Here is a 16,456-nt window from a genome sequence, read left to right as displayed (position 1 = left end):
TCCACTGCAACACTCTGCTGCCTTTAGCAGCTAGGAGTATGTTTTCAAGAGCAATTGCATCTGATGTCTTATCACTTCTAGCTTTGTGTCACCTGCAAATATGATAAGCATGCCATCTCTGCTAACAAGTCATTAATAAAAGTGTCAAAGAGAATAAAATCAGACATTAATCTTTGGGACAAGAGACATTCTTCTGATTTTACTCAAACCACAAACTTGCCAAGTCCAGTCACTTGTCTATTTCCAAATCTACTTACTTGCATAATCATCTAGCTCACATATTTCTATCTTATCATGATAGAAGAACAACATAAAGAACTTTATCATGCTTTGCTAAAGTCTAGGTAAGTTTTATCTATAGCTCACCCCTGAACAATTTAATAAGGAAATAATGTTAGTGTTGCATGAATTGCTCTTGATTAAAAGCAGGCTAATTCTTTGTGATCAGCACTTCAATATTCACCAAAGTCTCTCTGCTTAATTTTGAACTAAATGTTAAACCAAAACCTTTTCTCATGTGACAAGCATCTTTTACAGAAGGAAGTGAAAAATGAATTTTCATTCATTTCTGTGTGTTATATGAGACTTAAAGAGACAGATCAATGCTTAACTATGAACAGCAAGACAGAAGGTACAAATAGACACAGAAAATCCAAGATAAATTTAAAAAACCCTTTAAATCTGGAATCTTCCATTTTCTTCCCTATTAAATACTTTTAAAGTTATGAAATAACCAAAATGACTGATATGACTCAACTATTTTGCTTTTCTTTCTCATCCTGGTGGATAAGAAACTATATTCATGAGCAATGGGTCTGTAAGTAACTTATTTCTAGCAATCTGCTATGAGCTCATACCTTTACCCCACTAAGTTTACTGCTGAAATAACTGGGGGAAATTATCACATGCTTATGGTTAAAGGTTCGCTTTTTTTTCAGACAAGGTATCTGAAATCAGCATAACCTAGCATGCCACTGATGACTGTACACTGATACAGAAATAGCATTGCCTGCAAAAGATATATTAACATGTATCAGCACCAAAGGGCCAAAACAACCACCAGAAATCAATGCTAAATGCTAGCCTTAAATATTCTAAAAATAGGTCTTCAAAATAATGTGTTTAATAAGAACTTCAATTCAGAATAATTTCCTAACAAAAAAGAATTTCCTATTAATAAGATATATTAAAAAAAAGGGAAGTCACTGGTTAAAAAATAAATACAATTTCACAACTATTTTATAGCATGAGACTACTGCAAACATACTGACAAACCACTAATTTCAGAAATAATCTCTGGGTTAATCCTGCCTCTTAACTCAGTTCAAAAGCAACCAATTTAGGAGCTTAAGATTTGAGAATTTTGCATCAATTTCCTTCTATCCCATTCATTTAATCATATAACCTTGTTAATTTTCAAACTATCAAGTGAGGTGACTAAGTTTCAGTGTACAGACTAAACTGATAAACCATAACAACAAAAGAAAAACCGTAACAACTTACTTTTTTGAGTGCTACATTCTTAAAAAGCTGTAAATAATACCTCTCAAACAACCCAAAATTCAACAGGGTCATGTTTTCTGATGTAAATTACTTTTTTTTATAACAGAAATACACAAAATTCATTGACTTGATATACTAGTTGCAGAGGTGAAAGAAGCATGTCAAAACATCTAAGTTAAAAGTACAAAAGAAAAATTCTAAAGATATCTTATTACCTACCCAAAATGCCAATGAAGCTAGGCTAGCTGCCTGAAGCTGTCATCATTACCCCCAGGCTGCAGTCTACAATTTCAGCATATCACAACAGAATAGCCAATGCCAAAACTAATTTTTAATAATCCTGATACTTCAGAAAGCCTGTTTAAAGCATCTTGAAAAATGAAGTTTCTCTTCCTATCAAATAACTATTTCTTCAAAGAGTGCTACTTCTTTGAATTTACAGAGTGGAAGAATTCTTACTTTAATGCTCAGAAAAACAAAGCAGAGCATTCCTTTTGAGAAGAATCATTTCATAACCCACACTAAGGAATCAATCCTATGAGATGAGCAACAGGCTACTGTAATCTAAGAAACTAAAACTTTAATTCATAAGCCTGGCTGCTTTGTTTCTAAATATGTTACTTAGGAAAACCAACATCAAGGCATTTTTCTGTAGCTCTAAAGTTATGATTCATGATACAGGGTGATAGCTTGGGTTCTTCCATGTTGAGACTACTCCACAGTTCTGTTGCCACCTCCAAAAAAATCTTATATGACTACATGCATCTGCATTCTACAGCATTTGTGGCTGAGTGTCCCTGAGTTATAAACCCGAATTAGGGCTATTTATTTTGTACCCGATGTGTCCTGCACTCTCCAAAATCCAGTTGTTTCTCACATAAGCATTAGATGGGATAACTTTTTAATTACTACAAGAATTATGCCACAAAGTGACCAAAACTAAGTTAAAAATAACAATATATGAAACAAGTTTTTTTTAATTGAAAACTGCTTAGAATATTTTATAGCAAACAGAGAATAGCACCATACATATGTTCTCTGAAGAGATTGAAAGCTACTGTATTCCTAGTCTCACAGAGACATATGATTCACATAGAAGAGCTGGAAACAGTTATCCCTGCAACACAACCTATAATGGCAAATATGATGTCTTCTAAATGTATTTAAAATCCAATTTTTTGAAGTACCAGACTTGTGACTTCATTGGTTCAGGGAATAATTCTCTCTGAAGAAACTTCTTCATCAATCCACATTGGCACCTGATAGTATTAAGGAGCTGCCTGGGGGCACTGAGAAGTTAAGGGATTTGCCCACGGTTACACAGCCAGTATGTGGCAGAAGCAGTAAATGAACTCAGTTCTTGTGAACTCAAAGGCCATTCTCCACCCATTAGGCCCATTCTATAACCTCACAGAAGATAAAAATGAATAAGATTCATTAGGTAAAACTATTTTTTTGCTTTCTCTCACTATTCTTTCAAGATTTATTTTAATGCAAATGAAGAAGAAATACTACAACTATTTGCTTCATTCAAACAACAGGATTAAAGTATATATTATGGATAAAGTAAAATGACAGGCTGAAAGGCTATACCATAGAAACCATATGCTTTCTTGTAAGAAAAACTATCAGTAGTAATTATTTACAAATAAATCTCAAAGTCACAAATAAATAAATCACCGCCCTGTAGCTTTCTACTTACAGCACTTAAAACTTCATCTCTGTGCCCTTCTACACCTCCAAATATTGCAACCAGTGTGTCTGTCTGGATGTTCCACAGTCTCAAAGCATGATCTAGTATAAATGCAAATAATTAAGATTAACCTTTATCATTTATAGTTCTGTCCTTTCATACCTATCCTACCTAATGACAGGCAAGAAAATCTTAACAGTAATTATCAAAATGATTTATATTTGCAGTAGGCTTTCTTTGTACAGCTAAAGACTACTTGAAGAATGGGAATGAAGACTGTAGGCTCAAAAAACTTCTTCACAATTTATAGAACGAATAATACTCCTTTTCAATTTCTTTTCATCAATGTCATCTTAAATCCTGATGAATCTGAATAAATTCCATTATGAGACCAATTTATAATGCTTACTTATTGAGCCCAAAATTTATTTTTAAAGAAAGTTTATTTTAAATCAGCTCAATTGTTTTGAGGTATAAGATGAAGAACAAAGATACAATCATATTTCTGAGTTATGATATTTTTAATGCTTATAGCTTATAAGAATTTTTTTTCAAAAATAAAATAAAGAAGTGTCTTTGCTATGTTAGGAGAACTCATGTTTAGACATTTTATTAGGAAATACTAAAAAATATATTACACTGCTTGTCATTAGACATTTTTCTTCATACTGTTATGCTTATACTAAGAAACAGATGGGAATAATCAAGTTTACAAGAAATCTATAATAAACTGAAATTATGATGGACATGGGTCCAATCTTACACAGCTTTGTAGTATACTGCTCTTCATATTCTAAAATCACAAAACTTTATTTCAAATTCTTCAAATGTTTCATTTTCTTTTAACATGAATGCAACGTACAATAAAGCGCTAAATCAGAATTTTTAAAAAAAGCCAATCCCGGAATGTCAAGTATATCTTCAATAACAACAACGTTCAACAATGTGTATCAATAGTCAAACCTCTTACGTATCTTATGTACCAGGATGTCAAAATAACATTAATGGCAAGCTTTTAAAATATTCTAGCCAATTTCAACTCACTTTGAAAGTTTACTTTGATAAATATTTTCTTCCTTTTTAGATATACAAATGAATAAAAAGCTGGGCTGAAAAGTTGTGCTAATTAAAACAAGTTAATTAAAACTTGTTTGACATACAGAAGTGCATTTGAGCCCTGGCACTCTTGCCTGTTCCACTCACAACTGCCAAGAGCGGAGGTGATGAAAAAAAGTATTTCTACTCCTCTTATTTCTCAAAGGTGTTGACATGTGGCACAGTTAGGAGCTGGAGGGTCATAGAGGCCTAAGACATGAAACATGCAAGCATGCTTCATACATATATGTACTTTACATAAAAACATTCCTGAAAAAAGTTATTTGTAAGTTGAATCATTTAAAATTCATTAGGACATTGCTTCACAAATTCTTTTTTAATCTGTAGCACAACTGGAGAATGGGTCTATGAAAACACTACATACACTAGACCATGGCCACAGAAAAGGAGAGAAAAGTGAGATAAAAATACACATAAGCACAGACCCTATGAGCACGAGTGACTCAGTTGCCTTGGGAAAGCAAAAATTATTCATTACCAACTTCCATGAACTCAAGGTAAGTTTGAGTGGGTTCAGATTTAGGAGAAGAGATATGGATCAATGGGAGGGAAGGCATACACCTTAAAAGCACACAGAGTGCTAGAACTATGCACTGTATAATGACACTTTATGGAAAAACCTTTGCAAATCAACTGTTTTGCAAAACAAGATTGCACTATTTTAGTGGTTTGGTAAATACATATTTTCATAAATGTGAATTAGTCAGGTTATATTAATGATATCATAGTATACAGATTTACTCCATATATGAATTTAAAGAGTTAAAAGTACCTTTGGTATGCTGGCTTGTAAAACATGCTTTTAAAATACGTCTACGCATATAACATGCTACTGACAACATACTTCAAATTATTAAAACTTCCAAATAACAATTCAATTGCAGAAAAATGTGATGCCTTTTAGAATTTCACAATATTAGTCCTTTCTTATCAACTATATTATAATGAATCCCCTAGCACCATTAGCTTCATTTACTTCAGTAAAATGCCACAAGTAAATGTCTTATTTTCAGAATTTACTTTTAATCTGACACTTCACCTAGGCTTATGTTTTTATTCCTTACTGCTATAAAATTTCTAAGATTTTCTGGTATAACTGTCTAGTACAATTCTTGTTCAACGTCTAATGAAAAGGAACATAATTCATTCACAAATAAGGAGGTCTAAAAAAAGAGTTGCTTATCTTACCTTTGCTTACTGAGAGGAGAAGATTTGGATCTCTTGGATGAAATTTCAGTTCATTAATAGCATTTCCATGGCCAACATAGTGCTAAAATAAAATTTAAAGATAAAGTTCATGTCTCTAAGACAAATATTTTTCTCATCTAACAGAAATGGAAATCACTTTCATCTTAAGTGACTTGTGCATTAATACGTCATTCTGTGCATTCTATGATCCTTTCTAAATCTATGTCCAAGCATTTAAAACTGAGAAGAACACAAACAGAATAAAAAAAATCTGGGAGGGCAGACAGGAAGAAATCACAAAAAACAAATAAACAAAAAAAACCCTACTTTCCTCCTTCCTTTTCTTTAGTACACTTTTTCTAGACATAACAAAAATATAAGACTAAAAAAATAGGAATCCCATGTATTTTTCCATAACTGGATAAACATGTACAACACAAAACATACTTTTAAGAATATAGAAATCCGTGGATCAGTGGAATAGGTTAAATATGCAAGTCACAGTAGTCAATGACAACAGTAATCTGTTATTTGATAAACCCAAAGACCCCAGCTTCTGGGATAAGAACCCACTCCTTGAAAAAAACTGCTGGGAACACTGGAAAAGAGTATGGCAAAAACTAGGCATACACCAAAATGTCACACCATATACCAAAATAAAGTCAAAATGGGTTCATGATTTAGATATAAAGGCTGATACTATAAACAAACTTGGGAGAGCAAGGAATAGTTTACCTATCAGATCTATGGAGAACAGAAGAATTCATGACCAAACAAGAGATAGAGAACATTACGAAAAGCAAAATGGATAATTTTGATTACTTTAAATTGAAAAGTTTTTGCACAAACAAAACCAATGCAACTAAAATTAGAAGGAAGATAGAAAATTGGGAAAGAATTTTTACAACCAGTCTCTCTGATAAGGGCCTCATTTCTAAAATATATAGAGAATTAAGACAAATTTATAAGACTACAAGCCATTCCCCAATTGATAAATGGTCAAAGGATATGAACAGACAGTTCTCAGAAGAAATTAAAGCCATCTGTAGTCATATGAAAAAATGCTCTAAATCATTATTGATTAGAGAAATGCAAATTAAAACAACTTTGAGGTACCATATCACACTTATCAGATTGGCCAACATCATAAAACAGGAAAATGACAAATGTTGGAGAAGATGTGGGAAAATTGGAACACTAATGCATTGTTGTTGGAGTTGTGAAATGATTCAACCATTTTGGAGAACAATTTGGAACTATGCCCAAAGGGCTATAAAAATGTGCCCTTTGACCCAGCAATCGCACTTCTAGGGCTATACCCCAAAGAGATCATACAAATGGGAAAAGGACCCACATGTACAAAAATATTCATAGCAGCTCTTTTTGTGGTGGCAAAGAATTGGAAATTGAGAGGATGCCCATCAATTGGGGAATGGCTGAGCAAGTTGTGGTATACGAATGTAATGGAATAATACTATTGTGCTATAAGAAATGATGAACAGGCTGACTTCAGAAAAACCTGGAAAGACTTGTACGGTCTGATGCTGAGTGAAATGAGCAGAACCAAGAGACGTTGTACATAATAACAGCCACACTGTGTGATGAATAATATTGATAAACTTAACCCTTCCAGCAATAGAAGGATCTAAGACATCTCCAGAGGCCTTGTGGTGGAAAATGCTATCCACATCCAAAGACAGCACTATGAAAGGTGAATTGCTATTTTTTTTCTTTTCTGTTGAGTTTTGTTTCCTTTTTCTGATGGTTCCTCCTATTGGTTTTAACTTTTACCTACAACACCACTAATGTGAAAATATGTTTAATAGGAATGTAAATGTGTAGCCTATATCAGATTGTGCTCCTTCTTGGGGAGGGTGGTGGGGAGGAAGGAGGGGAAAAATTTTAAACTCAAAAGCTTATAAGTGATTATTGATAAATCAAAATAAATTAATAAAATTTTAAAAAAGAGAATATAAAAATCCACTTTAAGTATGTTTTCTAAATGCAGTTTTAAATTACTTTAGTCCAGTGAATTTTTACCTAATGTGAATCATTTTACCTAATGCCAAAATTCAAAATTTCACTAGCTACAAACTAAGTGACAAAGCTCCAATTATATACATACACTCAAGGAAAGTAAATCTATGGTTTTAAATTCAACTCACCTTTATGCACTGCATTGTGATAGGATTAATTATCCTAATTATGCCTCTAGATCCAGCCACAGCTAAGAGAGGATGGCTTGTATTGCTATCGTAAGTCCAAGCACAAGTATAAAAGTTTTCATCAGCCTAAGAAAAAGTACTGTTAAGGAACACAACTTCTAAACAGTTATTTCATTATCTTTAAAAGATGCACTGTATTTAACATTTTATGATTTGCTTCAAATATACTGAAACTGCCACAGTTTTATCAGTGCCTCTGACAAATTGTATAAACCCTCACTTCCTATCCTCAGTCAGAGTAGGGTCTAAAAGTAACAATGGATCAACAAATTCTAAATCAATCAACAAAAAAGCACAATGTGTTATTTTCTGAATAACTTCCTATTCCACTTTACAAAAGATGCTGATGTTGTCTAACTATTTGTGGACAACTTTGTAATAATGATTAGTAACAGCTAACATTCATAGTGCTTTAAGGTTTGGGAAGTGGTTTACATACACTAAAATACATATTCTGAGTGAAAATCTAACTCTCCTCCTATGTTTTAATCATTAACAATGCAGACATAAATGTCCCTTTCTTTGTGTTCCTGCTTCAAACTAAGAATCTGATCACCCCAAAATTCTTATTCTTCAGTATAAGAATCTGAATTACAAACATGGCTGAGAATCATTTAATTATAAAATGCTAAAGTCAGAAAAGAGGTTTCAATAACTGTAGTAAAGAGATTTCCAACCTCACTGGGCTGCTTATATGGTCTCATTTATTTCCTGGCATTTTATTTCCTAGTATCTTGAAAAAGTTATTTTGATCTCTCTTGGTCTGTTTCTTTACCTGTAAAATGGAAGACTAGATGAACTCTTAGTTTCTTCTAGATATAAATCTAAGCTATAAACTTAAATATGCAGTCTGAGTGTAGAATACTCACCTAGATAAACTTCAAAGCCAGAACACAACTTGAATTTTTTAAAATGTTAGGTATTTATGAAATTGCCCCCCCATAAAGCCAAAGATTTTTTCTCTTTACTTAAAGTAAGACTTCTTAATATCACAAACTTTTCAAACTAGAAATATGCTACCAAGATTGATCCTTGGTACGGCCTATGGATGAACACTCAATTAGCTAAATCTGGTTGCAACCAGAGGACTTCTAAGGTCCCTATCAACTCTACAGCTATGCTTGTATGTTCCCATCCATGATCCTAGGGATCAACAGATTCATCTTTGTTTGGTTTTTTGGTGAGGCAATTGAGGTTAAGTGACTTGCCCAAGGTCACACAGCTAGTACATGTCAAGTGGTCTGAGGCCAGATCTGAACTCAGGTCCTCCTGACTTCAAGGCCGGTGCTCTATCCACTGCGCCACCTAGCTGCCTCCAGAGTCATCTTTATATACTAAAGTCAACACTTAGCATATCAGTTGAAGGACCTGGACATGTTTATCCTGGAGAAGAGAAGGCTCAGGGAGTATGTAATAACTATCTTTAAAGTAACTGAAGGGAAGACTTGTTCAATGTGGCCCCAGAAATAAAACATAGAATTTGCAAAGAGAAAAAGTTAGGTTTGATATAAGGGAAAACTTTGTCAACAAGAGCTGTCCAAAAGTAGGATAGACCAGCTCAAAAGCCGGCATGTTCCTCTTCCTTCAAGGTCTTTAAGCATAGACTGGACAACCAGATTACCTTAATGAAAGGGTTGGATTAGATAGCCCCTGAAGTCCCTTCAAACCTAAAACCTGTGATTTTATACTGATTTTAGAAAAAGGATTTTATTAAGTATGAAGATAATAACACATTTCTAAGCAGTACCAGATCTCAAATTGTACTACAAAACAGTAATCATCCAGACTACTTGATATTGGTTAAAAAACAGAGAGGCCAATCAGCAGAAATGATCAGATACACAACACACAGTAGCAAATAAAAACAGTTGCACGATCTCACTTATTAGGGAAAGGGCTCATTTGATAAAAACCGCCAAGATCAGAATTACAATTTAAGTATAGATGTTAACAATACTTAACACTTAAATCTGAGAAATGACGCAAACTTTTCACAATATGATACAAAGAATCATAGAATGAACCCAAGCAGCTACCTAGTTCAATATATATAGTTTCACTCTGAGGAAAATGTATTTTTTTTTGAGGGGAGGGAGGAGATAGAGTTAAGTGACTTGCCCAGGGTCACACAGCTAGTAATGTCAAGTGTCTGAGGCCAGATCTGAACTCAGGTCCTCCTGACTCCAGGGCTGGTGCTGTATCTACTGCACCACCTAGCTGCCCTACTGGATTCTTAATGTATAGATTCCCATACACTAAGAACATACAAGGTGCATAAGAACCAGAGCAATGGGCAGCTGCAATGGAGGTGATGGGTGACTCTAGGCAGAGGTCCCTGCCCCAGGAGTGAGGAGCCCCAGCACCCACAAGGGGAGCTCCCTAAACACTCTGAATGGTTCAACCTGTGGCTCTTCCTGCTCTACCACTTTATGCTGTTGCTGCTCATCTTCCTGCCACCCTGAAAGAATAAGCTGACAACTGTTTAAGAACTTGGTTTCTAGGATGCTTTTGAGAGTAATGATGAACAACTTAGAAAAAGTTAATAGGTACAACAGAAGTGTTTCCAACAGCTGTGCAACTACCCTTTATTTTGTTACAAATCAATGGATCTTCTGAAAGCCTGAGAGATACTATTTTGATACTATAACCAAAGGGTGGTTAAACCATTGCTAAACTGATGCAAATATCCTTCATGTGGGTTGATAGAATAGAATTTTACTCAATAATTATGTGTATTTTATATTAAAAAAAACAGAAAAATAAAAGAACATTACCCTCATTCTAAAAAATTCCAAGGTAACAGGATACTGCGACTATTATATTATCATTATTTTTAAAAATAACCCAGCATTTAGGTGTAATAAGAAAGTTACCTTTTCAAAATAAACTGTTTTTAATGTTGATATTCAAGTTGAAAAAATCCTTCACAAAGTCCTACTATGATTCCTTAGCCTGGCCAGTTTTATTATGCTGCAAATGCTTTGAATAAGGTGCCAAGCAGACTGAGCTTGTTTCTGAGGAGCATTCTAGCTAAGTACAGAGAAGCTCATCTCAAGTAGGCAGGCTACTTGAGAGTTAATTTTTTAGCTGTGGCAGCCTATGAAACAAAGGAAAACACAAAATGATTCTTAGTTCCGTGACGTTTCATTCCATTTCTGCAGCAATGGTGGCAGTGCAAGAAGAGAGAGAAGGTGCTAAGAATCATAGTTCTGAGACCATCCATAAACAATCACTTTGCTGGTGGCACTCTAAATGTCAGAACCTTGTCCAACAAACAAATGGATATGCTTCTGGAATAACAGAATCGTATATATTTTTTTTAACATTACCACAATTAAGGGAACAAGATTTTTTAAAAAGTTGCAGCTAAATAGAAGGATATGTCCTTCAAAATTCCATTAACAGTGATAATCTACACTCTATCAACAAGCATTTAACAATCATTTACTATGTGCCATCAAATAGTAACCTTTTTCACTGACAACCTCATTTGAAGAACTTTTGATTATTAAAGTCAGGCAAGACATAAAAAAAGACCAACATATGGTCACTGATGGTTTTGACCACTGCCACGGTGGAAATCTAGCACTGAATGGAAGGTAAAGGAGTCTCTGTGAATGATGGTAAGGCTCTCCAGATGCTCCAGATGTTTGTGATGACAGCAAACTAGTTGTGCTCCCCTCTAAGGCTACCTTCTCTTCCATTTATTTTGTATTTATCCTGTATGTACTGATTTGTGTCTATGTTGTCTCCCTCATTAGAATGTAAGCTCCTTGAAGGCAGGGAATGTTCTTACTTTTTAAAAAATATTTCTAGCATTTAGCATAGTGCCTACCACATAGTAAATGCTTAATAAATGCTTGTTGGTTGAGTGATCAAGCTGTAGAACACTGTAGAGTATTCTCAAAGAAATCTATGACTTAAAGGAGTTTAACTTAACCACTGATGCAGGAAAACCCAAAGAACTTAGAAAAATCTACAATCCAGATTATGACATGCAATTGCATGGATCACCTATAAAGCTCATCCATCAGTATGCATCTCCTGAATAAACACAGTACAAAATGGACTATGAGTTGGACCCAGAATTAAAAAGTAGATAAGCAAGACAGATTGTCTTGAGGAAATTGCAATGTTCCCTCTTAAGGGCTCTAAGCTTCTCCCAAACACAAAGTCCTATTGTTTCAACAGTAATATCATACCAGTATTGATGTATTGCTTTAAATCATGGAACACTACCGTTTCCAAAATATTAAGGATAAATATCAAACAGAAGGCAAAGAAAAGGTATATGGTTGATGTCTGCAGGCTGCAAAAACATATAACAAATAAGAAACTTCAAAAAATGAGAGTAAAGGATATTACCAAGGAACTGACTGATAAAGTTGAACATGCTGGTCAAATGATGAGAACAAGAGAGAACCAGTGGACAATCTGTACATTCCACTGGTATCCTCAAGATGTCAGAAGTAAGCAAGAAAAATCTCTGTCACACTGCATGGTGCTCCTACGGCAAACTTATCAAGGGACACGGACTAGAGATACGTATAGGATGGACAAGGATGGATGGGCTTCAATCTGAATTATTAATCTCCACATGGATGAAAGCAAAGGTCCATTTGAATAATGAATATTTGGGTACTTAAGAAAATGTCAAAACAAAGCAGTAATCAACCAGTTTTTAAATAATAAAAAAAAAGAATGGGAGAATTCTATGAATATTGTAACTTCAAAACAAATAATTTCACATTTTCAAGGGCTACAATATTATCTACACAAAGGGCAGACTTACAAAAATCAAGCAAACCACATTGAAAAGTCAGCTTAAAACTCACAATGAAAATTGCTGTCCACTTAAAGAGAAAGAATTGATGGAGTCTGAATGCAAATCAAAGAATATTTTTTTAAGTTTGGTTTTTTTTTTTGGCTAGGCAATGGGGTTAAGTGATTTGCCCAGGGTCACACAGCTAGTAAGTGTTATGTGTCTGAGGCCGCATTTGTACTCAGGTCCTCCTGAATCCAGGGCCAGTGCTCTATCCACTGCGCCACCTAGCTGCCCCCAAAGAATATATTTTTTTTAAAAACCTTTATTTTTCTTGGGCCTTTTTTTCTTGGGGGGGGTGAATCTATGTTTTCTTTCACAACATAACTAATAAGGAAATACGTTTTGCATGACTGAACATGTATAACATAGTTAAAATTGCTTGTCTCTCAATGAAGGAGAGAATGTGGAAGTCAAAATTTTTTTTAAAATGAATGTTAAAAACCTTCACATGTAATTAGAAAAAAAAAAGAAAAATCACCTTAAAATGAACAAGGAATACTGGTTACTATAACTGATCGAATTATATAGTGATTCACATTGTGAAGAAAGCTAAAATTATTAATGTATTAATGTCTTTATGCATTCAGTGCATACAGATACCATCAGTGAAAACATTAAAAACCTTAACAGGCTGTGCAAAATCCAGGAGCAATCCAGCCCAGTATTCTGTTTCTGATATTAAAAATGGACTTTCCTAAGGAAGGGCTAAAGATGCATTCCTTGATATATATTCTTTTCCCTTAATAATCTATTAAGAGCTTTTGGTCCTTTATATGTATAATTTTTTTTAAATACAGTACTATTTTCAGCTTATAAACTTATAGAGTTCCTTGGGGGTAATGACTTTTTAAAGTTTCTTACCTTTCAGTGGAAGTTATTACTTTATTCTAAACTTAATTCTTTCAAGTTTCAAGAGAAATACCTTAAAATCCAACACACTATTTAATAAATTCCTATTTACTTTTGTCTACATTACTCACAATGATTTAGATTTCAATCATATACCCAAATTTCTCAACTTTCTTCTTTCTAAGGTCAAAATTCCTGGTATTTTCAGACTGTTTTAATATAGTAGTTGCCCTCCCTTAATCATTTATAAAATTTTCCTTCTGTAATGTCCCTCTAGTTCAACTAAAGCATAGAGGCACACAAAACAAAAACATGCCCATTATTTGATGTGTGCACAAACCAAGATTTTGCACAGAGTGGGATGTTTCTGCTTTATTCCTAATGAATTCTCAATGATGACGCAACATTTTGAAGGCCTTCTCTTTGCGATAGTATGATATGCCAAAAGCTCCAAGACAGCATAAAAATTATTCCTATATTCCTTCCCTGGATTGAAACTGATGTTTCATACTCCATTATTAGAGTTGCATATCACATTTCCCTAAGAAGTTACTCTGCATTGGCTTACAATGAAACTAATCTATCACTTTTCTTTCTTTTTCTTTTTTTTATTTTATTTTCCCCATAGGAGAGAACCGAGGCATGATGTAACAGAACACAGATTATGAAGTCCTTGCTAGAGCAGCAGAGATCTACTTGAATGACATCATTTAAAATGAAAAATGTGTGTGAATACTGTACATATCACATGATACATACAATATATATGTGTGTGCATAACATATGTATATATATGTATAAGAGAGAAAGAAAAGAAGAGACAGAGAGAGAGAGAGAGAGACAGAGAGAGAGAGGAGAGAGGGAGAGGGAGAGAGATTTTTATACCTTCTCTCACACTAAGGTAGAATAGTATGGTAGGGAAACTGATTTTTGGAGCTAACCTCTTGTTAATTCCTTTTTGCCATACCATCTATCACTTTTCTACCTACTCATTCAGTCTCAAAAACTTTTGCTGCAGTCTATTTCCATAAATTTTACTTCATTTGAGTGGGAAAATGGTAAATTTGTTTGTAGAGTGGTGGTTCTCAAGCTTTTCGGTCTCAAGACTGCTTTACACTCTTAAAAATTATTGAGAAATCCCCAAAGAGAGGTTTATGTACAGTATACCTATTGGTTTTCATATTAGAAAGTAAAACACTTTAGTATTATTATGAAAATAATTTTCACCTTGGGGATCCACTGAAAGACTCGTAAGGACCATAAGAGGTACCTGGACTACACCAAGAATCTCTGCTTTAGAGAGATTAAGCACAGATACATGTGCTAATGTTCTACAGCTTTAAGAATTGTTAAAACATCAAGGCAATCACTATTCAATAAATCATACATTATGTATCTTAATACAGAACTTTACCTATGGCATTTTTCCACACCAATGTTAACTATATTAATGAATTCACTGGTTGAGTCCCCACATTTCAAGGAACTAAACAACAGACCAAATTAAAATTAAGTAACAAGGCCAAAGAAAAATTTAATACTATTATTTCTTTATTATCTCTTTCCCTTTCCTGCCTCCAGTTTTTCTTCTTTCCATTCCCTCAAGCACACAAATAGCAAAAATAATGTTCCTAAGTCAGTCTGACCATGTTACTCCCCTGCTCATCCTCTCACTTTTAGTATCACACACTACCTTTAAGATAAATATAAACTTGAAAACAAAAAGCATAGTATTTTTCACCTCTGTGAGCCCAGTGACTAGCACACAGTAGGTATTTAATATCTGTAGAACTGAATGTGATTTTCAATTGATAATTCAACTGATTCTTCTGGATTCAATTAAATTCTTCTGGAGACTTAGTCATTTACCTATCACTACGCAATTCTAAGGCTATGATCCACATTCCTATGCAGCAATCTTTTACATGAACACATACCTAGAGGTCTTCATCCTATGGATACTTTCAGTCACTATTTCAAGAGGCAGCCTGTTCCTTTAAGAGGCTAGACTATGTAAACAAAGAGGACAGAAGAGCTGAATATGACTAAATCCAAATATTTGTATTTACTTACGTGAGAGCAACTTGATGTGGACAAGATTTAGGAGTCAGAAAGGAATAAGGAGATTATTCTAGGGAAAGGGAATAATTTGAGCAACAGCTCATAGGATCATAGACCTAATACTGGAAAGGATTTTAGAAGAGGTCACTCAGTCCAAATCCTTGATCTTACAGATGAGGAAAGTGAGGCCCAGAGAGGTTAAGTGACTTTCCCAAGGGTCATATCTGTAATATGACCCTTGGAAATTAGCAATAAGTGTCAGAGGATGGATTTAAATTGAGGCCCTGTGACTCCAAATTCAACATTTTTTCCACTGGATCATGCTGCCGCCAGAACAGAGAAAGGAATAAGTAAAGTTATGTTCAGTAATCCAGAGACTACCTGAGGGCTTATGTTGGTGGTTAAAGAGATATAAAGTTAGACCAAGTAACCAGAGCTAAGTTATAGATAGCTGTGTATACCCCACTAAAGAGTCTAGGATGATAGTCAAATACTTCATCATGAATTATTAATGTTCTTGGTTATTTAATAAGGTTGGGAACAACAAAAATCTTTTCAAAGCCTCCTGGATCCGATCTTCACGGTATCATTATTGACCATTTCAATCAAGCAAGCATTTATTAAGCTTTTATTATGCCTCAGGCACCCTGCTAAAGTACTGAGGAGACAAAGACAGAAACAGAACAGGTCCTACCTATAAGGAGTTGATGGCTATTGGGAAAAGCAATATATAAGTAAATACAAAATATACGGAACATAAATATATACAAATATTTTGAGTATCATGACATATAACCAGTAAGATAACAAATTAGTCACTTTTCACAAGCTCCTTTAACTCTCTAACTCTTAGAAAGAAAAAAAAATTTATGATTCAGATGCAGAGCAATTACAACTCAACCTACAATAAGAAGCCCAATAAGGTAAAATCTTTTTCAATGTACCTTAGGGAAGTTTAATCCTTAAAATGCTAACTTTAAGCACTTTAGCCACTAG

At 34.2% G+C, this 16,456-nt stretch overlaps 1 protein-coding gene across 3 annotated transcripts in view; it reads right to left on the bottom strand.

Annotated features, from left to right (window-relative positions):
• Positions 1–16,456, bottom strand: part of EED (embryonic ectoderm development) — a 35,308-nt gene that overhangs the window by 5,980 nt on the left and 12,872 nt on the right. For 2 of the 3 annotated variants that reach the window (XM_020993790.2, XM_078156964.1), the window contains exons 5-7: positions 7,666–7,791; positions 5,501–5,582; positions 3,206–3,297 (exon numbers count right to left, since the gene is read on the bottom strand). In XM_020993790.2, coding sequence (XP_020849449.1) covers positions 3,206–3,297; positions 5,501–5,582; positions 7,666–7,791 — 300 coding nt within the window. The remainder of the gene's footprint in view (positions 1–3,205; positions 3,298–5,500; positions 5,583–7,665; positions 7,792–16,456) is intronic. The other variant, XM_020993789.2, reaches the window with a different exon arrangement.

Source organism: Phascolarctos cinereus, unplaced genomic scaffold (genome assembly GCF_003287225.1).
Source record: "Phascolarctos cinereus isolate Bilbo 61053 unplaced genomic scaffold, phaCin_HiC Scaffold_726;HRSCAF=1367, whole genome shotgun sequence".
Taxonomy (NCBI): domain Eukaryota; kingdom Metazoa; phylum Chordata; class Mammalia; order Diprotodontia; family Phascolarctidae; genus Phascolarctos; species Phascolarctos cinereus.
Note: the sequence above shows the minus strand (reverse complement) of the source record. Positions and strands in the feature narration are given on the sequence as shown.